This window comes from Triticum urartu, chromosome 7A (genome assembly GCF_056163025.1).
Source record: "Triticum urartu cultivar PI428250 chromosome 7A, HENAU_Tu73, whole genome shotgun sequence".
Classification (NCBI taxonomy): domain Eukaryota; kingdom Viridiplantae; phylum Streptophyta; class Magnoliopsida; order Poales; family Poaceae; genus Triticum; species Triticum urartu.
This window is the reverse complement of record NC_141879.1, coordinates 107,855,260-107,880,840: the sequence shown is the minus strand read 5'-3', so window position 1 is coordinate 107,880,840 and position 25,581 is coordinate 107,855,260. Positions and strand designations below refer to the sequence as shown.

Here is a 25,581-nt window from a genome sequence, read left to right as displayed (position 1 = left end):
AACCTGGTGGCGGCACTTACGCGACAATCCTAAGTGCCTTTCTTTGGAGAGAGTTGTGAGACGATAGAGTGAGGTGGAAATGTATTTTGTTCCCCGAGTTTATAAAAAAATATAGTTATATATGACAACAAATGTTTCATGATCAGAGGGGTTCATTTATCCAACAAAGCTAAATTATTCGTCCTTGTGAAAAAGTATTCTTGATGAGTTAAAAATATTTCAAATTTTAAATTTCCATGTTGAATACTAATTAAATAACTTCACACACACCGTCTTAAAAATATTGATGTGTTTGTTCGACAACAAACTAGAAGCAATAATAAAAGGTTACTGGACTAACTCAGGAATGCATAACAAAAATAATGAACAAATAGGCCAGTGGAAAAGATACAATAAAGAAGAAAACATAAAGGGAGTGCCATATGTAGGGTACACAATAAATGATAAAAAAACTAAGAAAGAAAGGGAATCAACAATAAAAAGGAAGTGAAGATGGTAAACTAAAACAAAAAATTGTAAAATATACTTAAAACAAAATTGGAGAATGAAAAACCCAATATATGCATTGCTTGACGTCAAACTAGTAGTCGTTTTGCTTGTGTATGTTTATGAAAAGCAAGACCAAAAGTGAACCAACACCCTCGATTATTGCAAAAACACCATCCGGTTACAAAGCAGCCTGGACTAATTCTGCAAATTGCTGCATTTGACTAGAAATCCATTTATTTCTCCTTTTCAGCTCAATATAAGGAAATCAGACGTTTTATCATGTTAGAAATATATGTTTAAGATAGAATCATTGAGCAAAATAGTTGAAACTGGATAAAAAATTATATCTACCATAACGGTGGAGGGGGGAGGAAGAGTCGTCAACTACAATGCTTCCACATCGATCCACGGTGGCGCTGGTACTCTTGTCAATAAGTCATGGTATAGAGCTTATATCATCGACGTGGTAGGTTGGGTCTCCTCGCCTGCCCCTCACCTTTGTTCTCCATGCTGAAGGTATGTGCTTTAGATTGTTGTCACTAGTATCTCTAGCAACGTCAAGCGACTTCCCGACTGTATTTATCAGGACTACCTGGCTCCAGTGATGTAGAGTTGGTGTTGGTATGCTTCAAAATGCTACCGTTAGAATTTAACCTCCGATGATTTTATCAGTTAGCAATCTGGCCTAACAATTGGCAAAGTTAATACTCCTACGTTCTAATCTTTTTTCCTTCACTAGAAAAAAATACAGTTGTGAAGCCCGTTATCATTGATGCCTTTCCTATAATCTAGTTTAATAACTTGTACAAAATATTAAGACTGAGTTTAAAACAACGAAGCAAAAGCCATTTATGAACATGGCTGAAACATTAGCATATGAGTGCATGAGTATGCACGCAGGCCCATATGATAGCTAGACAATGCATCATGCACTTAAAAAACCTATGTTCATTTTGCAACCTCTATGTTTGTGAATATCACGTAGAAATCTCGAAATTATTTGAACATGAGAGATAGATAGATATGGAAGATAAGTGTGTCAAATTTATTGACTTCATGGGTTATTAATTTGTATCTCTATATATACATATAAAAAAGATATGTAGATATGTACAAAATTGATTGGCCTATGTATTGAATCTTTTTACCATGAAGTGCCATTAAATGACCTAAGCCAAGAAATCTGCCTATAGATGAAATTTCGTGCGTTGGATGTGGGAAGAATGATCACCGAAATTAAGAGAAAGGATATGCTTACCTTCACTGGTAATGTGTGTGGATCATATATGTAGCCAAGTTGTCATGGGGAGATATTAATCAATTATTTGCAAATATGTATGCAATAAAACTCCATTGATGCATGTGTCACTAGCAGCCAAATCCGAATGGAGATCCTGTGTGCTTTGCATATTTGAGAGCGGCAGAAACCATGGTTTGAGTCTTGCATTCTAAGATGAGAACACATGTCATGCATGCGCGCACAAGATACGTGTTCTATCTATCTACACCGAAATTGATCAATACTCAATAGGCATGCGTGTGTTGTTTCTACCAATCTTCTTGCGTATATTATGAGGCCCCTGGCAATTATTAGCATTGGCATAATAAGAAAAGATTTTTTTCAAAGAAAGGCACAATGTCAAGGTCAACTTAAAATAGTTTGGCATGTTCCTGAGAGGGTCATAAGAATTAATTGTCTTAACTATAGTTCAATCTACTTTAGTATGGACCGACAAACTATCAATGTGCCAAATTAATTAGCGAAAGTAGGACTGCACACAAGAGGGCTATAAATACACTATCTTACTCCCCAGTCTCCATCCCCAAGCTATAACCCATCTTCATAGTTCATACTCCTCATAATTCTATAGCGTTCAACTACCCACTTTCTCATGGATCCAATAGTCAACCAGGGGTGGACCTCATCCGAGGTAGAGGAGGCATGCTCACTCATTGCTAGGCTCAACACCAACAAAATCATGTACGACGACAACGATGACAAGAACAAGAAGCATAATTACATCATGAATTCTCTCCATGCATTGTTTCCTTCAAAGACCATGAAAGAGGTAACAGATCTTTATATTAATCTCGCTGTGGAAATGCATATGATCCAACGGAGGGAGGGAACCCATGTTACTAGTGGTAGCCCACAAAACATTTTCACCTTTTGTGACCCTGTCAACGGTAACTATGAGCTACCGAAGGAGGAGAATGGTGCTAGCAGCACACACGTTATCTACACCATGGGCGACCATGCGAATGAATACTTCGGTGTACGAGACGAGGCAACAATCATGGACAATAATGGATTGTCCTTTGGTTGTGTAATGGAGGATACGGGGATCACGGTGACGGGTGAGGCACCGCTGATGGCAGACACCAACAAGATGGAGGTGTTGGAGAACAATATTTCCATAGATCAACCAGTTGTTGCCCCACATCAATGTGGTTTTTGGATCGACGAGGAACACAGGTTCGCCCATGGTTGTATACCCTCCATTGTCATGTAGTTTCAATTGTTGTTTGTTTTCAGTGAACATATACTAATTAAGAATGTTGTGCATATTTATTATGTGAGATCAGTAGCTTATGTTTGTGATAATATTGTACTTTACTAAATGTACACTGGACACTGTCAATTTCCATTTACAGCATGGGCGGCCTTGTTAATGAAAACTTTGAGGTACAAGAGGACGAGGATACGACCATGATTGATAATGGATTTTCATTTCGTTGCGCACTGGAGGATACAACGCAACTGGAGGATACAAGAATCAGGAAGATGGAGGAGGCTCCGATGATGGTAGACAAGAACAAGAAGGTGGTCTTGGAGAACAATACTTCCACTGATCGACCAGTTGTTGCCGCACATCAACGAAAGTATTGGACCAAAGAGGAACACAAGTTAGTCGATACCTATATTCTTCCTTGTCATGTAGTTTTAGTTGTTCTCTATCTAAAATCGACACATGATAATTAAGCTCTGCGAATTAATTCTATGAGGCAGGTGTGTTAAATTGATATTGCACTTCACTAAATGTATATCTGGACGTTTACAATTTACATTTTTCATAAATACTAATCCCTGCAAATAAGATATAGATGAACTTTCTTTCTGGCTTAAAAAATTTATGTGATTGGACCTTGATTAAAAAATAGAAAGGCAGTAAATTAGGCCATTAAATTCCAATATGGCACGTCTTGTCACAATCAAACAGATCAATAACCTGTAATGATTCTCGTTTCACTATAGAGAAATAGAGGTATGGTAAATTTGAATTTGTAATATGTTGGTTGTCAATATGTTAGAAAATGTTCATTCAATTATGGATTTCTGATATACATATATTCTATCCAGTGCCCGTAAATAAACAAAAGTAAGCATGTGTTGTTGTAGTGGTTCGAACCTGTCAAACTGGAACTTTGCTTCAATCTATATTAGTTGCTTCAATAAAACAACTGCACAATTTATCTTTCAGTAAACAATTTTACCGAACAATTCTTTTGAACATTGTGTCCACAGGTCATTTCTTTATGGGCTGGAAGTCTATGGCCGTGGCGACTGGAAAAACATATCCAAGCACTTCGTCACCACTAAGACCCCTGTCCAAGTTTCAAGCCATGCACAAAAGTTTTTCAAGAGAATACAGAAAAAGGGATCGTCAGGGACAAAGCGTTACAGCATCAATGATGTCAGGCTCCATGACAATGAGCTATTGGCAGCAAATAATAGTTCTGCCCCTCGGCAAACCCTTTCTTTCACCGGCCTCAGTAATGACCCAAGCTTTAGGTTGCAGGGTCCGACGAGCTCGTTCGCAGTCATGAACAACCTAACTCAGTGCTCCCCTTCCATATATAATCAACAAGTGGGTCAGCAGCCAATGTGGAGTGAGCAGCAGATGATGGGTTCTGTTGCAGCTGTAATGGACGGGGTAGGAAGCTATGTGCCTGATGGCCAACAAGGGAGCTTATTTTTGTCTTGGCAATGTATGAACAAGATGTAGTAGATCGTAGGCTTGGGCCATGTTTGGAATTTATTGACGTATTTATTGGGCCATGCTTGGGCCATGAATGGAGGATGAAGAGATCAGGGGCACGATTGGCATTTATTGACGTATTTTCATGTTACGTTCTTCTTGCTCTAGAGACCTAGGTTGGGACGTAGGCTTGGAAGATTATATATGAAATGGCAGAGATGGCCAAAAGAAGAAATTAGTAGATGATCATTTATCGGAATGGGTCATTTCATAAAGAAACATTGGATAGTGTTTTTTTCCTTCTTTTGGCCACAGGAGTTGATCCAGTCCCCCTGAAGTTCATTTGCGCCATTGTAGATTGGACCCTTCGCTAATATCTCTCGTATTTTTTCCCATTAACATGAGGATTTATGGGGAGTTTGTAATCAGTATACTAATAGATGGAGACATGGAAGGACATATTGGAAGTACGGACAGTTGAGAAGAATGAGTAGGAGGCTGAGATGGCGAAGTGGGAGATGCCGCTAGTCCAAGATAATGAGGTGGAGGTGCTATTGAAGCGATTCGTTCATCAATCAGCAATTCCACAAGAACGGTGCTTCAGGCCAAGGAAGAAAGACACACTCAATCATTTGTTATGTCCTTGTCGTTTTCCCCAATTAGGTCTTTTTTTGTTGTCTTTGCACTGCTTTTATGCGTGAATGTTGCTTCTGTCATGTATAGTGCTTTAGCAAGTGTTCCAATATGAATTAATAGATACAGATTTACAGGTTTAGTTTTTTCTGTTCTTACTGAACTATAGACTTATTGTTGTCTACCGTTATCTACTAATTTCAGTTACTTCTTTTAAAAAGTGCCTCCTAGAGAGGTTGAGTGATGGGAGCTACTCGATCTTGATTAATGCATTGCTTTGGTCTCATCATTGTGATGTTTGTCGTTAATGGGTGGAATCTCAACTCACCGGCCCTGGTCTATGTCGGAAGTTGAAATTCCCCATACCGCATCATGCCAGCTCCTCTTCAGAGTTGCCCAAACCCTTAATGTTACCTCTAAAAGGGGAAAACTTGTATGCTAAAGAGAACATCTGTAATCAAGGCCTCAAGCGAAAGGGAGTTCACCAGTCACACGGGAAAGAGGCCGAGACGTCTACCATCCAGAGATCAAGATTAGGAGGCTCAAGGCGTTCGCAACCAGGAGTCCAGGAAAGGAATGCGTCCAACCGACTCAAGACCGGGTATAAATACCCGTGTGCCAGAACCAAAAGGGGGCACCTTCTACTTCGACGGCCAAGATAACGGAAATAAAGCCCTAGCTTAGACCTAGATTAGATCTAACCTTAGACATAATAGAGCCTCTGTTGAAATAATAAAGGCCCTGATCCGAGCATAAAGGGCACACTTTGAACTAAGACTGATTCAGAGGAGCGAAGGTGAATAGACTTCACATGTCAAAACGAGCTTGGGAAAACTCATTCTAGACATAAGTGCCAGATCTCGTGGACAAAAAATGCATCTGTACTTTGTGACAATGTACGCAGAACATGCATGTAAACAACCCAACTTGAATATTGACACGCATACTCAATCAAGTGAGTCTCAATCAACCATAGCACAAACGTCCATAGACAACTGTGTGGAGATCACTAAATTCAGTAGCAGTGGTCAGCCATGTATTAGCTACTCTATAACTTTATTTCTATGTACTCAATTCCACATAAGAAAATTCCAGTTCTGACATAATTTATCTTATGAGCTAAAAGAAAATAATTTTGGAAAAATTAATGTTAAAAGGAAAGGATGCCCACAGGTACTTGGAGGCCGATGACACGGATGCTGTCCATGAGCTCCTGCACCTTGTCAGGATCATTAGCACGTGTTCACATTAGCGGCTTCCAGATATCTTCCAGTGGGATCTCCATCACCACAGGGCATTTCTTCTCCGAGTCACTCAGTGGGGAGAGCCCAGCTGCACCTACACCGTTAAATATGAGCCATTGTTACTTCAGTGTATGTTCAAGCGCGCAGTCTGAACTTAAACATCAGAAATAGACTTCTGAAATTACAAGTTTGTAACTGAATCCTGTCATGTATATTCAACACCATGGTCGATCTCAACAACGCCCAATTGGACACCATTTACACACGATTCCCCGTCCAAATTGATCTCTAATTTTGCCACCTAAGGATAATTAGCGAAGAAGTTGGAATTAAATCTTACCGGATTCAACTGAACCGCTATGGCTTCAGAATGGACCATGAAATCGGTGAGAGCGGTAATACTAAGATTCGGCTCCTCGCAGGCTCGAACCTCATCTTACTATGGTTGAACAGAACTCCAAGATCTCAAACAATTCCACAGGGAAATACAAGAAGGGGCAACAGGTAAAGGCAGACCTACCATTGGAGGACGAGACCGAGACGGCGAGGCCGCACCGCCCGCTCGCGCTCCTCCCCCGGAGAACAGGGGCGCTGGGGACGGCGGCGCAGCGGTGGAGGAGGTAGCCGGCCGTCGGCACGATCTTTCCCAAATCCAAGCTCGAGGTCGACGCCATTCGTGGTCGCGCTGCTGCTGCTGCTGCTTCCGTTTTCTTGCGGCCTCTCTGCTTAACGTGTCTGAGCGTCGCATCGATCTGCACCATAGGAATTCAATGGGCCTTGCAGTTCCAAAACGTGTAAAGTGGGCCGCACACTGTTTCGTCGATTTTTTTCCTGAATATTGTTTTTTACCAAATCATGAAACTATAATCATGATCCCAGAAGTTTCACTTCTATCACCCTGTGGCTGCTGCTTTCACTTCTATCACCCTGTGGCTGCTGCTTTCACTTCTAAATGGGAGACCCATGGGGACGACGCGTTGCCGCAGAAAGGAAGTTCCGGGTCAATGTTCAGTGGCAGTTCCGAGAGTGACTCCACCTAAAACTTGTCCTGAACACGGCCTCAGTTTAGCGAGCGAACTTCTAGCGACACTGTTGAATCAATGAAATATCTAGTTATCTAGGTATCTTTCAAAGTGAAATGGCACGGTTGACCCGGAACAAAAAAGAAAAAACAGCTCCGAACTGTTCAAACTAGGTTTGTTCTTTGAGTATGAATAACCCCATGTGGCTCATTATTATTAGAGGATAATCTATGAAAGTGCCGGGACTTAGAGAAACTCATACAAAGGAATGGCTTTTTTTCTTGAAACACTTGTAACTTTATTCATACTCATAACAATTACAGGTACAGTGATTTTGACCCAAGATCCAAGAAAATACAAAGTAACTCATTTGACTAAGAATTACAATGAAATTTCTTGAAATCAACTTCTTCACGGTATCAATCTCTGCTCGAAGAAATACTCCAAAGACTTTGGTAAATAGGTTTCAATTGGACTAGAGTAATGATGTTGTCATGTGGGGCCAGCCCTATAGGCGCAAGGGACCTGTGCGGGCAGGCCCTGCACCTGCCTAAAAATATGCCCTAGTTTAATTTTAGTTTTTTTAGATTAGGAGTCTGGGTATTAGTTGGAAAGGTTTAGTCCCGTAGAAGGTTACCCTACCAACACCCAATTGTAATAGGAGTCTGTCTGGTCTTGTAATTAGGCTATATATAGCCAGCCCTTGGATCAATAAACGCAAGCAGAAAATAACCCACAACCTCACCTCCTTGCTCCTGCGCCTCGGCGCCCCTCCTCAACCCCCTTCTCCAACTATAGGCCGGCGAGGGCCTAGCCCTCGTCCTATTACAACCCACGACTACAACCTGCGCGACAATCAGCCAGTCCGTGACAACTTGGCATCAGCTTCCTCGTCGATCCCAGCGCCCATGTCTCCGCCACCGCCGCCGGCGCCCCTGCCGCAAACCCTAGCAGACCTCGCGACCAAACAGCACGAGGATCATGAGGCCGTGGTCGCCACTTTGAACAGCCTCTCGGAGGAGAACCACACCGCTCGGACAGAGCACGCCGAGGACCGCGCCACCCTCCAGTCCATCGCCGAGACACTCAAAACCCTCCAGGGCCAGCTTGCGAACACATCACAGCAGCAGCGCGCGCATAACCTGGCCCTCCTTCGGCTGGAAGGCAAGGGCACGCCTCAATTGGGTGGTACCAGGCTCCTGCGGCCCCCAGATTCGTCGTCCCACACTGGGGCCCCGGTCGATCTGGCGGATCGGGCTCCGCGCCTCTACAAGATTGATTTTCCCCTCTTTGATGGGGCCAGCTATCCGCGACCATGGCTGACATGCTGCAATCTCTTCTTCCTCGGGCAGCAAACGTCGGAGTCGGATAAGACGTGGCTCGCCTCATACCACCTCACCGATGTCGCCGCATTATGGTATGGCCACCTTGAGGCTAAGCTAGGCCAGCAGTTGTTCTGGACCGAGTTTCAAAAACTGATCGCCAACCACTTCGGACCGCCGACGCGCGCCAACCCCTTTGGCGAGCTGATCTCCACCCGCCGCTCCGGCACCGTGGCGGAATACTCCAAGCGCTTTCTAGAGGATCTTTCTCGGGTGCGCCCCATTGCTGACGACGATGAGCGGGATATCTTCACCAACAACTTGGGCGAGCCTATGAAAACTCAGGTCGAGATGCTGAAACCGGCGACTTTGGACGCGGCTATGGACTTAGCAATCTCCTTTGAGCACCTCAATACCGTCACCAGCACTGCGGCCACCCCGGGCCTGCCCAGCCGTCCACTCCGCCCCATGGCCGCACCTACTCCGGCCTTACCGGATTCCTCCAACCCCACGCCCGTACTCATCTTTAAAAGACTCACGCCCGCCGAGATGGATGAACAACACGCTAAGGGTCTCTGCTTCAATTGTGATGAGAAGTTCGCGCGGGGCCATCGCTACAAACGACTGTTCTACATTCAATCCGTCGACGCTGAAGAGGAGCAGTTTGAGGATTTCCAGGAGGCACAAATCTCACTCTTGGCTGTCATCGGAATTCCCACCAGCGACACAATGCAGGTCACTCTTCGCATCGGGAGCTGTGACTTGGTCACCTTGCTTGATTCAGGGAGCACTCATAACTTCATCCACGAAGAGTTGGCCACCATCGTCGGGCTGCCTTTCTCCTCCAATCATCGCTTGGGAGTCACGGTCGCTAATGTCGATAAGGTGACATGTCGGGGACTCCTCTAGCAGGTTGCGATCACCATTGACAAGGAGCGTTTCGTTGTTGATCTGCATGCCATTCCATGGGGCGGGTTTGACATTGTCCTCGGTACATGATTCCTCAAAACTCTTGGGCTAATTCTCTGGGATTACACTACGCAGTGGATGTCGTTTTGGCACTCGGATCACCGTGTGGAGTGGTCGGGCCTCGACTCCCTCGGACGGCCTGCCCACCTACATGCGTGCGAAGGCAAGGACCTTCTGGACAGCCTGCTGGCCACTTCAACCGATGTTTTCGCCGACCCACAGGGTCTGCCGCCGCAACGCGCACATGACCATCATATTCATCTTATTCCCGGGACACCGCCGGTTGTTGTCCGTCCCTACCGCTACCCAACGATTCAAAAAGATGAACATGAGCGCCAATGTTCAGAGATGTTGGCTCGCGGTCTGATCCGTCCTAGTTCTTCTGCATTTTCATTCCCCGTTCTACTCGTCAGAAAGGCCGATGGGACTTGGCGTTTATGTATCGACTACCGTGGTCTCAACCTTTTCACAATCAAGGACAAGTTTCCAATTCCCGTTGTTGATGAACTTCTAGATGAACTCAAGGGCGCCCGCTTTTTCACCAAACTAGATCTCCGGTCGGGTTACCACCAAGTTCGGATGGCCCCTGAGAATATCCACAAGACGACATTTCGCACACATGAGGGCCTCTTTGAGTTTATGGTGATGGCCTTTGGTTTGACAAATGCCCCAGCGACGTTCCAAGCACTCATGAACGACGTCCTCCGTCCCTACCTTCATCGGTTTGTGCTTGTGTTCTTCGATGATATCTTGATCTACAGCTCGTCCTGGTCGGATCATATACGTCATGTCAAGCTCGTTTTGGAGGCTATGCACACACATCAACTGTTTCTCAAGCGCTCCAAGTGTTCCTTTGGGGAGGAAACCATGTCTTATATGGGACACGTCATCTCCGCTGCAGGAGTTGCCATGGACAGCGACAAGGTTCTAGCCGTGGTAGACTGGCCGGTTCCGCGCACCATCCGTGCTGTGCGTGGTTTCTTAGGACTGGTAGGATACTACCGCAAGTTCATCCGGGATTTTGGCACTATTGCAGCTCCCCTCACGACGCTCCTCAAGAAAGACGGCTTTCTTTGGACGCCTGCAGCGACTATCGCCTTTGAAGTCCTCAAGAAAGCTCTTATCACCGCCCCTATGCTTCAGCTATCGGATTTTGCAGTTTCATTCATTGTGAAGTGTGATGCATCTGGATCTGGTTTCGGGGCAGTCCTGCATCAAGGTGGCGGCCCCATTGCCTATTTCAGCAAAACCATTGCTTCGTGTCATGCTTCTCTCGCCGCTTATGAGCGGGAGCTCATTGGTCTGGTGCACGCCATGCGCCACTGGCGGCCCTATCTTTGGGGAGGTGCGTTCGTCGTCAAAATTGACCACTACAACCTGAAGTTTTTGCTAGACCAACTCCTCGCTACCATTCCACAGCATCATTGGGTGGGCAAGCTGTTGGGGTTCGACTTCACGGTGGAATATAAACCGGGTCGCCAAAACATCGTCGCCGATGCTCTTTCTCACCGTGAACTTCATGCGGGCCAGGCACTCGCCATCTCCGGGCCTTCTTTTGATATGTTTGAAGCTCTCCGTCAGGCGGCACACACGGACCCGACGCTTGTCACTTTTCGGGAACAACTAGAATCTGCTAAGTTTGGACAGCCTTGGGCTCTCGTTGACGGTGTTGTTACCTTCCAACAACAGGCTTATGTGCCACCTACGTCGCCGTTGCTCGGAGAGGTCCTGGCTGCAGCCCATGATGCGGGCCATGAAGGTATCCAGAAGTCACTCCATTGTCTTCGCTGGGATTTCCATCTGCCGCAAACAAGGGAAGCACTTCAGTAGTATATTCGTGCTTGTCTGGTTTGTCAACGCAACAAGACGGAGCAACTTCATCTAGCCGGCTTATTGCAGCCCTTGACAGTGCCATCTCGTGTCTGGAAAGGCATCTCCATGGATTTCATTGAGGCACTTCCGAAGGTGGGCGGCAAAAGTGTGATACTAACCATCGTGGACCGTTTCTCCAAGTATGCGCATTTCATCCCCTTGACGCATCCATACACTATGGAGTCTGTTGCTAAGGCCTTCTTCTCCAACATTGTCCGACTTCATGGGTTTCCCACATCCATCGTTTCGGACAGGGATGTGGTTTTCACTTCGGGCTTTTGGAAGGCTCTGTTTGCCACCGCAGGGACGCGCTTGCACATGAGTTCAGCCTTCCATCCGTAGTCTGACAATCTGAGGCCGTCAATCGCGTCATCACCATGTACCTTTGTTTCATAACTGGGGATCGCCCCCGGCAGTGGCTCCAATGGTTGCCTTGGGCGGAGTACTGCTACAACACTTCTGTACCACTCAGCGTTGAAGGACACTCCTTTCAAGGTGGTTTATGGACGGGATCCCCCCTCATTGCGGGACTATACGCCAGGTGAGATTCGCAACCAGGCGGTGGAATAGCAGATTGTCGACCGTGATCAGTTCTTACTCGACATCTGTGAGCGTCTCCTTCAGGCAGCACAACAGTATAAGCATTACTATGGTGATAAGCATCGGGCCCTTTCTTTCGATGTTGGAGAGTGGGTTTGGCTCCGTCTTCAGCACCGGCCGACGGCATTTCTTGGAGTAGGCGCCAAAGGGAAATTGTCTCCCAAATATTATGGGCCTTTCAAAGTCTTCGCTAAAATCGATACGGTTGCTTACCGTTTGGATCTGCCCCCACGCGCCCGCATTCACAATGTCTTCCATGTCGGGGTCCTTAAGAAGTACCATGGTCCACCGCAGGAAGTTCTGCCGATGCTTCCACCTCTGTTTCAGGGTCGAGTACATCCAACCCCTGTACAAGCATTGCGTGCTCGTATTGCTCGCGGTGTCCAGCAGGTGCTCATTCACTAGGAGGGCCAGCCGGCATCTGCTGCTTCATGGGAGGATGTTATAACCATCCATGAACGTTATCCAAGCTTCCAGCTCTTGGACGAGCTATTTCAGAATGGAGGGGGAGATGTCATGTGGGCCCAGCCCTATAGGCGCAAGGGACCTGCGTGGGCCGGCCCTGTACCTGCCTACAAATATGTCCTAGTTTAATTATAGTCTATTTTAGATCAAGAGTCTGGGTATTGGTTGGAAAGGTTTAGTCATGTAGAAGGTTACCCTACCAACACCCAATTGTAATAGGACTCTGTAATCTGGTCTTGTAATTAGGCTATATATAGCCAGCCCTTGGATAAATAAACACAAGCAGAAAATAACCTACAACCTCATCTCCTTGCTCCTGCGCCTCGGCGCCCCTCCTCAACCCCCTTCTCCAACCATAGGCCAGCGAGGGCCTCACCCTCGCCCTCCTACAACCCATGACTACAACCTGCACGGCAATCAGCCATGCCGTGACAGATGTTGTCACTCTTTCACCCGCATGAATATTACCAATAATACTTTTTCAAAATGCCTTGAGTGGCCCATCCAGAAAGATGGGAAGTCTTTATCGATGAACGTACTTGGGCCGGGGATGATCCCCTATAAGTGCAAGACGTCGAATCACTATATCTTCACCATGGCATTGATGAAAGATTTCACCTTCACAAAGAATCAGACCAACAAAAAAGCTTGACACAACAACATAAACTCATCAAATCAGAATAATCGAATCTGTGAGGGCAAAAAACTCTCTAACCTCATGGCACCACCAAAAGAACGAGAGAAAATTAATTCTCACAAAACAATGATGATCACTAGACGTTGACGAAGAACATAGAAGTATTAAAGATTTGAGATCCACCACCTCTTAGCGCCAAGATGGCAGCCAAAGACGAGGGGACCTAAATTTCTTAGATGGCGATGGCAGCAGGAGCACAGGATAGGGAGTGGATTTTCGAGGCCTTTGGCTTAGGATTTGTCCATGGAGTTCAGACCAATGTACTCTGCTTTTGCCACTCTTCATAATATGGTTGTATACTGAATGTGAATGTTGAATTCACTAAAAGCCTAGAGTATATATGTTACGAATAACATGTAAACAACAAATTAAAAGTTGTGATTTGTGTTCTTTCTCTCAAGACCTAGTGTTGGGACGCACACATGGGAGAATATAAACCAAATGGACGAGATGGCCAAAAGAAGAAATTCGTACATGGAGTTACGAGCATTTATGGGAACGAGTCTTTCATAAAGGAACATTGGATAGTGTTTTTCTTTCATTCTTTTTACCATGTGAGTTGAGCCAATTCCCTTGAAGTTCAACTATGCTATTCTAACTTGAATTCATAGCTCAAATAATTCTTATTTCTCTGATTAACAAGAAATTTTATGGGGAGTCTTTAATTAGAATATTAATAGAAGGAGACATGTAAGGACATATTGTAAGTATAGGTACGTAGTTGAGAAGAATGAGTTGGAGGCGCAGATGAAGATGCAGGTGCTGCCGCTAGTCCAGATAATGAGTTGGAGGTGCTAGGAAGAAGTTCGGTCCTCAATCACCAATGCCAAAAAAGCGGGCGCTTTGGACCAAGGAAGAAATCAATATTCAATCATTCTTTACATCCTTGTCGTTTTTCCCAGCTAGATATTCTTTTGTCCTTGCACTATTTTTGGATACGCATGGTGCTTTTGTCATGTATAGTGATTAAGAAAGTGTTCAGATATGATTTAATAAAGAAATATTTATACATTTATTTTTTTCTTACTTTACTATATACTTATTGTTGTCAAACGTTATCTACTTACGTAAGTTACTTATTTTAAATGGTGCCTCCTAGAAAGATTTGAGTGATGGAAGCTACTCAGTCATGATTACTACATTACTAAAAGGACGTGGATGTCGCCAAGAGGGGAGGGCTGAATAGCCATTTTAAAACACTTACGGTTTAGGCTTGAACAAATATGGAATAGAACTAGTGTTTAATTTATCAAGCACAAAACCTAAATAAAACTGGGCTCAACTATGTGCAACAACAACTTATGGTAAACAAGATAAACAACTATGTGATGGCAAGATATATAACTTGAATCATGGATGTTATCACAAACAAGTGCATAAGTAAAGGGCTCGGGTAAGAGATAGCTGAGGCAAACAGAGACGAGAGGATGTATCCTGAAGTTCACACACTTGCGGATGCTAATCTCTGTTAGAGCGGTGTGGATGCACAATGCTCCCAAGCGCCACAATGACTCACTGTATTCGCCTTGTGCCCCCACACAATGCAAGGTGCCATGACTCCACTAAGGGACCCTTGAACGCAATTACCAAATCCATACAATTGACCCTTGATGGATGTCACCGAACCCATGCAAATTGCCCGGGGCAATCTCCACAACTTAATTGGAGGCTCCTGAAGCTTGCCCGAAGCTTTACACCACAATGATTGAGCTTTGCGACAACACCAACCGCAAGCGCCGAAGCACCTAATAGGAACAAGCTCTAGGTTACCAAGCACCCAAGAGTATAAATAAGCTTCTCAACTTTCACTCCCAGGAATCCTAGTGGAGAACTCAAACATATGCACCAAATGCAATGGAAAGAACAATAGTGCTCAAGTCCTTCTCTCCCGAATCTCACCACAACAACTAATGCTATGGAGGAATAGCAGAGAAAGAACAAAGGAGGAGAACACAAAGAACTCCAAGATATAGACCTGCAAGGTTCCCCTCACTTAGAGGAGATATGGATTGGTGGAAATGTAGATCTAGGTCTTCTCTCTCTCTCTCTCTTTTCCCAAAAAATATGCAAGTTTCATGGGAGGAATAGAGAGAAGGAAAAGCTTTTGGAGTTCAACAATAGAGGAGAAAGCATGCTAAAAAACATGAGCACCATTGGGGAAGAAGACCCCCTTAAATAGGCCCCTAGAAATCTATGTTACAGTGTAGAAAACACTGGAGCAGTACAACCACTCAAGGAAGCAAACTGGGAGCTGCGTCCTGGCTACAGGATTGGCCAGGGCGAACAAAGTGGTAGAACCATCCGGTTGCCTGGTTTTACCGGTTATTATGAAAATAACTAGAACAACCGCTAGGCCACTGCCCGAGCACCCCTACCAAACCCGAGGGAATCACTTCTTAGGTGGTAGTTGGTCCTATAGTACCGCTCGAGAAAGTAGCGGTACGACTGCCTAGCCGTGCATAGTTGTGTCCACTCCAAGGAGTGGTACAACCGCTAGCACGAGCGGTACAACTGGACCTGGTAAAGACTGCAAAAAACATGTACAATTAGAACTTTCATAATTTCTGCAAATGAACTCTAATTTTGACAAACTCAAGCTTGATAGAAAGCTAATGACAGAGAAATACAAATTATATAGAAGTGTGAAACCTCTATGAGTGCAGAACCGGCAAAAACAACCATGTCGAACATGTAATTGAAGATGCATAGGAAATCCATTTTTGATGAACTTGAGCTTGTCATGAAGATAACCACGGGTTCTAAGACTCACAAATAGAAAGCCAAACAAGAACCAATTAAGATGATGCCAAGGATGCAAAGTTTGAGTTCTCTATGAACGATACGATCAAGTTACTCACTCGAGATCCCACCTTGATAGTATGTCTATTGATCCTATAACTCGGTCTCCAAACTAACACCATGAGACCAGTAAGATAGAACACCTATCAAGGTAATACCTTCGCATTGTGCAATCAATTGAGCTAGATGATGCCGATCATGACCTTCTCAAGTTGGACCACCTTTATTGATTGTGTTCGATGGATGAAGACTAGTAATTTTCTCCCCCATACACCACTATGGGAGATACTCTCTTAGGCACATATTCACTTGTCCAGTATCACCAGAATGGACGGCAAGATTCAAGCATGTGATCTCTTCATGATGCTCCTCTTGAACTTGCACAACTCAACCTTGAACCTTTTCTTCTCACTGTCCATGGATGATATCTTGAAGGTAAACATGAGTGTTCAAATAATCTTATTCTTCAAGACATGCTTTCAATAGGCTCAATTCTCACATGACCATTCTTTTGATAACTCCTTGAATAACACCTTGGTCATCAATAATCTTCTACATTCAACCTTGAAGCCAACATATGGTCTTCAAGAATTGCCTATGGACAAACCCTTCAAGTATCTCAAAGAAACCAGTAGTCCATAGGGATTGTCATAAATTACCAAAACCAAAGAGATGGGGCGACCATGCTCTATCAATTACTTTGGTCTGATGCTGCCCATTGATGGGTGGAATCTCATCTCGTCGGCCTGCTCTGCACCATGGTATTTAAGCTTCTCTTTTAAATGATGAAGAAACTCGGGGATAGGTCAAAATCCATACAAGTTCACGTGCAAATAAAAATAAATTGTGCACCCTTCAATATTCATGAGCTACCACCTCCTCTTCCCCTATCGAGCATGCTTCTCAATAAGCATTATCCACACATCACATATCTCTCTCATCAGCATCCTTCCACCTAGTGGCCATGTGGTGTTGCCCGCTCTTGCGCACTTCCTCTATCATATTATTTGGGTCATGCTTCAGCATGGGAGGCGACCGGTGAGGATATGCCATCAGTGCAGATGGACTAGAGGCTATGGTGACACTTCGAATTTGTGTAGATCAAAGGACCCCGGACCACACATACTACTACCATGCATGATTGATGTAACATCCCAAATTTTCAATTTGGAATGTTATACAGTAGATCATCATTGCACATCATATTTTAATTGCATTTTGGTCGATCCTAGAAATTCTACGCAACTCAAGGACCCTCGGAGAGAGTTGGGGATTTCGTTATTTTCATAGGATCATTTGATTTTATTTATTTTGTCTTCAATTATTTCTATTACAAAAAGATGAGAGAGGGAATAAAATGACTTTCCCAAAATAAAGAAATATTGTGGATTTAATAAAAAAATCAAATAAGATTTTATTTGGATTTATTTTCTATTTTATTTGAATTTAGGAAAAATGCGTGTTTTTGAAAATTGCATTTAGGCCCCAAATAAATGTTCATCCTGTGCGCCTTGATTTTAGAAGCCGAGGAAAATTTATTTCGGGATTTTTGGAGTCTGTTTAGTAGTCCTTTTTTTTTCTGAGCGTAATTTTTTTTAAAAAAAGTCAAACCGACCTATCGGGCCGTGTCCGATCCGGTCACCCAGCCCGGCCAGCCTAATAAGTCGGAGGAGCCCGGCCGAGCCGCCCCAAACCCTAGCGCCGACCCTCGCCGCCCCTGCCGCCGCCGCGCCGCCGCATCGCCCCGCCGCCGGAGCCGCCGCCCGCCGCCTCGCCTCGCCGGAGGTTGACCCCGCCCCGCCGCCGGTTTTTTCTTGAAAAACCGTTCGGTTTTCCGTCAGTTTTTCGTTCGGTTTTTTAGATCCATTTTTTTCTAGATCGGTTTTTCTTCCGGTTTAGTTAATTAGTGAGCGTTCGCTCGTTCGTTCGTTTTAACGAACGCGTTCATCGTTTAGATCCAGATAACGAACGTTCGTTCGTTAATCTGTTCATCATTTTTCTTTTTCTCGGATTTAATCCGTGATTTTTCCGATCGCGATTCCTGATCCGATTTTCGTTTTAGTATAACTTTTCGCTCGTTTATCGGAATCAGGCGTTTCAAGCGCCTGGAGTTTCGTCTCGAAACCCTCTTTCCATTTAACCAACTCAAGCAAGTTTTTGCAACTCAAGCAAGTTTTTTTTGCCGTTTGTCTTTCGTTGCTTCATTCGATTTGGTTCTTTTTGCCAACCGGAGTTCTTAAGTTGAACTTTCTGGTTAGATATCTTACTTGAGTTTTACCTGTGCATTAGCTGAGCACTTATTGTATGCTTGTTTGTTTGCGATAGAGTACCCGGAGTGAGCCGCTTGCTACTTCGAATCGCTAGGTTTTGCGGATCATCAGCAAAGCAAGTAACACTTTGATCATACCTCCTACTATCCAGTTTTTATTGCATTAGATCAACCCTCACACATTGCATGATTAGGATCTAATTAGATTGTGGGTTTGGGAAGTAGATGAGGTAGTACCTATCACCTGTTTATTATCAAACCTTTGGGAGTTACTTCTACGTTTGCTTATTATGCCATGCTATGCTAGTAGACATGGATTGGGTGAGTGAAATCCATGACAGATGTGAGTTTGTTAAATTAATGGTTTATCTAAGGTGGCAACTTAAATACACATCTGGGTGGATTGAGGCACCTGGGTATTCCAGCGATTGCCTATTTTTCTTTTGGACCGCCACCGAGGCTCAAAGGAATCATGAGATTATTCATGCTAGAAACTTCCATGTGCAGCCACAAGCTACTATGGGCTCTAGCATAGTTGAGTATGTCGTGCGAACTCTTACAGTGGTTGACTAGCAGATGTAGGGGAAAGTAGGTGTAACGGTCTACCCGATCGTAAGGTGCTAGCGCTTCTGAAAGACTATGTCTCGGTCATCCGTTTCTCAAACACCATGTAGTGCGAGAATCCCAATGGAGGAGATCGAGTCTTGTGGGGAAAAGTGCGCAAACCTCTGCAGAGTGTATAAACTAATCATGGTTAGCCATATCCCCGGTTATGGACATTTTGAGTATCTAGTACTTGGATTATCATGTGAATCTCATCATGTTACTCTAATTAAATTTGTTGGGTTTTTAATGATGATGTTTAATTGTGATTGAGAGCGTGTCTACACTCTCAATGTTTAACAACCACCATGATAGTTAAATAAAATTTATTCCTTTGCAGTAGGGAAAAATTGGCTTTACGCAAAACTGTAACCATAGAGCTTTCCACCAGCCAAATATGCATGTAGTATAGTCTTATTCCTTTCTTTGTTCTCTATGTGTTACATTGCCAGCATATTCCATGTGCTGACCCGTTTCGGGCTGCAACGTTCATGTTGCAGACTTTTCAGATGATGAGTAAGGTGCCTTTTAGGTCGTGGTTCTATACTCAGTGATGCCGTTGGAGTTGATGGACTCACTTATCTTCCAAGCCTTCCGCTGTTATCGTTATTAGATGGCCTTAAGCCATATTTATGGTAATAAGTTGTCTTTTGAGACACTCGATGTAATAAGTGTGTGATTGCTACTCTGTTATAAATCCTTCAAGTACTGTGTGGTGTCAGCATTACTGATCCAGGGATGACACCGGAGCATAGAGATTGGACCATTTGAGGTCTGCTCGCTACAATTGACATCTTTTTGTAGGACACGACCACTAAGCTAAAGCCCTAGATCACTACTCTCTTCTCATTCTGACTTCTCATCTTTTCTACTCTTTTAGGACGGCGGATGCAAGGAACAAGTTCACACAACTGGATGAAGATACACCCTTTGGACGTCACTTGAAGGAAGTCACTAGATATCTGAACATAGGAGTACCAAGCTTCACCGGGACCTACAACGCCACTTTACCTGAAGAAGAGCGCTGGATGATTCAAGTTCAAGTTCCAGGAAGGACGTTCATGCCAGTCACTGAACCTATAGAGTTTTCTTTTGATGCACCAACTTGGAATCTAGGAAAGAGCATGGCAGCTCACATCACCATGGGACGCATTGGAGAAGTTTACCGCAATGATCTCAAGGATACTATCTACTAGATTTGTGGGCGCCGAGATGAGCACTGGGAGATGATCAGCACCAGAAAGGATAGATCAGTTGCAGCTTTTATCCAGGAGTTAAACCAGCACATTCGACGTTAGGAGAACTAGATGTGCGCCGACATGATAGACCTGAAGAATGCAAGGACAAGAATCAAGGAACTGGAGGAAGAACTCAAGGCTACACGTGAGGATTATGAAGAGGAAATCGAAGTATTAGTGGAGAAGAATGACGATCTGATCAAGAAGATTGGAATATTTATGGGAGGCCCTACACCAGTAGAAGAAGACGAAGAACCCAAGGAGATTCACCCGAAAGACTACATCATCATTGACGACACTGACTCGGATCCAGATGATAGCGATGATGACTATGTTGATGAAGCTGGAACAGATATCATGGAGTCTGCAACCGAAGAATATTTCTAGTAGACCACAGCATCAGTAGTAGTAGTCCACCATGTAAATATAGTAGTCCAAGCACTTTTGTGATAGTTAGATCGATTGTATGCCCTTGTTTGATTGAATGAAGTGAATTGTTTGCTTTTGCCTCATGTGCATATGGGTAGTGTTTTCTCTCTAGACCCCTCTCTATTCTTAAATCTCATCTTTTCTAAAACCCTCAGATGCCTCCGAGACGTGACCCCGGATTTACCTTCCCACCGGAGCTCACTCAGTTGATCCAGCAGCAGAACACATTGATGCAGTTGCTAGTCCAGAATCAGAATTAGGGGAACAACAACAACAACCCACCACCACCACCACCTGTTGATCACTTAGCCCATTTTCTTAGGCTGAATCCGCCGGTGTTTTCCAGTAGCACCGAGCCGATAGTAGCAGATGATTGGCTCACCGATGCGGAAAAGGTGAAGTTTGCCGCACATCAGCTTGAAGGACCCACAACATCATGGTGGGAGAATTTCACCGCCACTTTCCCTATCGACACTGTCACATGGGACTAGTTTCAGCTGGCTTTCCGTACTGCCCATGTTTCAGCAGGAGCTATGGCCATGAAGAAGCGAGAGTTTCGCAACTTGCGCCAAGGAGGACGAGCAGTTGGCCAGTATGTGGAGGACTTTAGTAAGCTAGCACGTTATGCCCCAGATGACGTTGCTACGGATGCAGCTAAGCAGGAGAAGTTTCTGGAAGGACTGAATGACGAGTTGAGCATGCAGTTGATGGTAGCAACCTTCAACAACTACCAGGAGTTGGTAGATCGTGCTCTCATGATTAAAGGCAAGCAGCAGCAGATTGAGAACCGCAAGAGGAAGTATGGACAAGGGAAGTACAATTCTGGACCTCAGCAGAAGCCACGTTTTACCCCTAGACCGGGAGGACATTTTTAGCATACCCATGGAGGAGGTAGCTCGCACAATCATAACGACCCCAAGAATGGTAATGGGAATGGAGGAAGCAACGGCCAGAACTGCACCAACCCATCAACCCCAGCCAAGAGAGACCTGAGCCAAGTCACTTGTTTCAAGTGCCAGAAGACCGGACATTATGCCAATGAATGTCCTGAATCCCAGAATGGAAATGGCAATGGAAGATCTGGGAAGAAGCTGAACCCTTTCAATAGGGGACAGGTGAACCATGTTAACGTGGAGGAGGTTGAAGAGCAGCCGGATGCAGTAATCGGTAAGATTTTGGTTAAGTCAATTACTGCACTCGTTCTTTTTGATACTGGTGCATCGCATTCATACATATCAAGGGGATTTATGGATAAGTATAACTTGCCCACCAAAGTTCTTAGAACACCTATGTTAGTAAGCTCACCAGGAGCAGAGTATATGGCTAGCAAGGGATGTTTTCAAGTGCCATTGAGTATAGGTAGGCATGTGTTTCCCTCGGATTTGATAATTTTGGAATCACAAGGTTTGGATGTAATTCTGGGTATGGATTGGCTGTCGATGTATGGAGGAAACATCGATTGCGCCAGTAAGTCAATTTTGCCTACCACCCCAGAAGGAGGAAGGATCAAGTATGTATCCCGGCATGTGCCGAGAAGGACTCAAGTGAATTCGTTAACAGGAGTTGTGCAGGAGGAAGTACCAGTAGTGAAGGATTTCCCTGATGTATTTCCAGAAGAGTTGCCAGGCATGCCACCGGATAGAGATATTGAGGTTTTGATTGAGCTTTTGCCAGGCAAAGGGCCAATATCTAAAAGACCATATAGGATGCCCGCAAAGGATTTGGTAGAGATTAAGAAACAGATTAAGGAGTTACTGGATAAAGGTTATATTCACCCACGTTCTTTGCCTTGGGGATAGCTAGTACTTCTAGTGGAGAAGAAGGATGGATCATTAAGGATGGTTGTTGATTATCGAGGATTGAATGAAGTAACCATCAAGAACAAGTACCCACTACCGATGATCAATGATCTGTTTGATCGATTGCAAGGAGCTAAGGTATTTTCTAAGATCGATCTGCAATCAGGATACCATCAGTTGAAGATTCGAGAACAGGATATACCTAAGATGGCTTTTACCACCAGGTATGGGCTGTACGAGTAGACTGTTATGTCATTTGGTCTGACTAACGCACCTGCATATTTTATGAACATGATGAACAAGGTGTTTATGGAGTTTTTGGATAAGTTCATCGTGGTGTTCATTGATGATATCCTGGTATACTCGAAGAATGAAGAGGAGCATAAGGAGGATTTGCGTTAGGTACTTGATAAGCTCAGAGAACGTCAGTTATATGCCAAGTTTAACAAATGTGAGTTTTGGTTGAAGGAAGTTGGATTTCTCGGACACGTTATATCTGGAGAAGGTATAGCAGTAGATCCCACTAAGGTTGACACTGTGACAAATTGGGAAGCGCCAACCACAGTTGGAGAGATCCGGAGTTTTCTTGGACTCGCAGGATACTACCGGAGATTTATTGAATTTTTTTCGAAGATTGTGAAGCCTATGATAGAATTGTTGAAGAAGGATACTGAGGGAGTCCTGGATTAGGGGGTGTCCGGATAGCCGGACTATACCTTCGGCCGGACTCCTGGACTATGAAGATACAAGATTGAAGACTTTGTCCCGTGTCCGGAAGGGACTTTCCTTGGCGTGGAGGGAAAGCTTGGCGATACGGATATGTAGATCTCCTACCATTGTAACCGACTCTGTGTAACCCTAGCCCTCTCCGGTGTCTATATGAACTGGAGGGTTTTAGTCCGTACGAACAACAATCATACCATAGGCTAGCTTCTAGGGTTTAGCCTCTCTGATCTCGCGGTAGATCTACTCTTGTACTACCCATATCATCAATATTAATCAAGCAGGACGTAGGGTTTTACCTCCATCAAGAGGGCCCAAACCTGGGTAAAACATTGTGTCCCCTGCCTCCTGTTACCATCCGCCTAGACGCACAGTTCGGGACCCCCTACCCGAGATCCGCTGGTTTTGACACCGACATTGGTGCTTTCGTTGAGAGTTCCTCTATGCCGTCGCCATCAGGAAGGATGCCTCATCCCGTCTTTAAAGATGGCACCATTGCTAAGGGAGCTTTGGCTGTCGGCCAAACTCTCAGGCTAGGTGGTTTCCTTATGACCGCCCGTTCGGCTGCTGCGCCGATGATGACCTCTCGAGTCATCGAAAGCAATCTTCATGTCATCTCGGAATTCGCCGAGCAGCTAGATCCAATGGAGCTCTCTTCCCTAAACGAGCTCTTGGATCGCTTCGCCACCCTGGGAGTCGCTACGGATTACGACCAGATTGGGCCTAAACCCGATCTGAGAGAGATTAACTCTCCCCAGGTCACCCATCACGTTGCCGTGGTAGAGGGACAGTGCGGCGACCCTTCATCTATCTTAAGGACTAGCTATGTCCGGATTCCCGACCCCTCCAGGCCGGATACCCGTGGAGGGGAGGACATCACTCAAGACTTGAACTTAAAGTCAGGCGACGGGCTAGATTCATTGGACAGCATCCAAGAATCCAAACTTCCGAGTTCGGAAACTCCTTGGCCCCTGGGTCTTAGATTGGGTGAGGTTTCGGATTTGATTCCACCCACCCACCCGTACATAAGAGATCTATCCCAAATTAGGCAAGAGCCCGAAGAAACAGTACATCATTACTGGGCCAGATTCCTCCTGGTTATGAACAGGATAAAGGACTGCCGCGAGGAAGACGCAATTTCATTCTTCTGCAATAATTGCACGGACAAGGGAATCCTCAAAGCCATAAGTCGCCGTGATATTACATGCTTCGCTGACTTGGCGTCCATAGTATGAAAGTACTGTGCGATGGAAAGCGCCTGGAAAACCGAAATAAAATTTTGGGACAATCGGGCCCTGAATACAAACCCAGTCCGAAATAAAAGGGTGCATCATCGCCAGACACCCGGGTTCAATACCAAAAAGCAAAAGCCCTCTACGGGGCACGGAACCGTACTGGAAGGATGGCTTAATGGACCCTGTAAAATTCACAGTGCAGAGGGCGCCACACCAACTCACAGCCTTAGAGCATGTTGGATCCTCCGGCAGGTGGCAAAAATTGGCGAAGATCTTCTAAATCCAGAAGCCACAGAAAGCCACCCCAGAGACACCAGTATGGTATTAACAGTCTTAGAGACTTTCGCATCAAATAATATGCGAAAAAGAACACTCCGCAGCCTTGCCGAAGTCTACCAAGTAGCAACAATAAACCCATAGAGTGACACGGCTATTACTTTTAACACCAGTGATGAACCTAAATTCCGAACAGCCTGAGCACCAGCCGCATTCGTCCTCAGTCCAATAGTGGACGGCTTTTGTCTTACCAAGGTACTCATGGATGGCGGCAGCGGATTGAACCTCATTTATGAGGAAACCCTTCAAAAAATGGAAATAGACTGGAACTGCATTGAGCAAAGCAGCACAACCTTTAGAGGAATAATACCCAGTCGGGAAGCGCGCTGTACAGGAAAAATTACACTAGATGTGGTGTTCGGCACGCCAGATAATTACAGGTCTGAAGAGGTCATGTTCCAAGTGGCCCCGTTCAGTAGCGGATATCACGCTCTGCTAGGGCGGGAAGCGTTTACAATCTTCCAAGCAATACCCCATTACGGGTACATGAAGCTCAAGATGCCCGGGCCTAACGGAATCATCACTCTCACTAGTGTTCCAGACATAGCACTCCACGCCGAAAACAAGATAGCCGCACTGGCCCTCGAGGCGCTATCCGAAGCCCTAGCGGCTGAGGAACTGAATGCGCTGCGCTCCACGGTGAATAGGGACGATGTGATACTCGACAAAAGATCCAAGTCCACCTCCTTTAAACCGGCGGACGAAATAGTCAAATTCCAGGTCCATCCAACGGACCCCAATAAAACAGCTTCCATCGGGGCACAGTTAAACCCCGATGTAGACGCCGCACTGCGAGAGTTCCTATGAGAGAACTGGGACATTTTCGCCTGGCACCCTTTAGACATGCCAGGAATCCC

At 45.0% G+C, this 25,581-nt stretch overlaps 1 protein-coding gene and 1 pseudogene across 2 annotated transcripts; one reads left to right on the top strand and one right to left on the bottom strand.

The window, feature by feature from the left end:
• The first annotated feature begins 2,299 nt into the window (after positions 1 to 2,299).
• Positions 2,300 to 5,260, top strand: LOC147958340 (uncharacterized). The gene is made up of 3 exons (XM_087536562.1): positions 2,300 to 2,965; positions 3,145 to 3,396; positions 4,016 to 5,260. Exons 1-3 carry the CDS (start codon positions 2,382 to 2,384, stop codon positions 4,494 to 4,496), a joined length of 1,317 nt encoding a protein of 438 aa, XP_087392688.1. The 5' UTR covers positions 2,300 to 2,381; the 3' UTR covers positions 4,497 to 5,260.
• A 708-nt stretch (positions 5,261 to 5,968) lies between these two features.
• LOC125523824 (uncharacterized) lies at positions 5,969 to 7,117 on the bottom strand (annotated as a pseudogene). Its single transcript, XR_015611432.1, has 2 exons — positions 6,867 to 7,117; positions 5,969 to 6,440 (listed from the first exon to the last, which is right to left on the bottom strand). The product of XR_015611432.1 is annotated as an uncharacterized LOC125523824 (transcript).
• Positions 7,118 to 25,581: the final 18,464 nt, after the last annotated feature.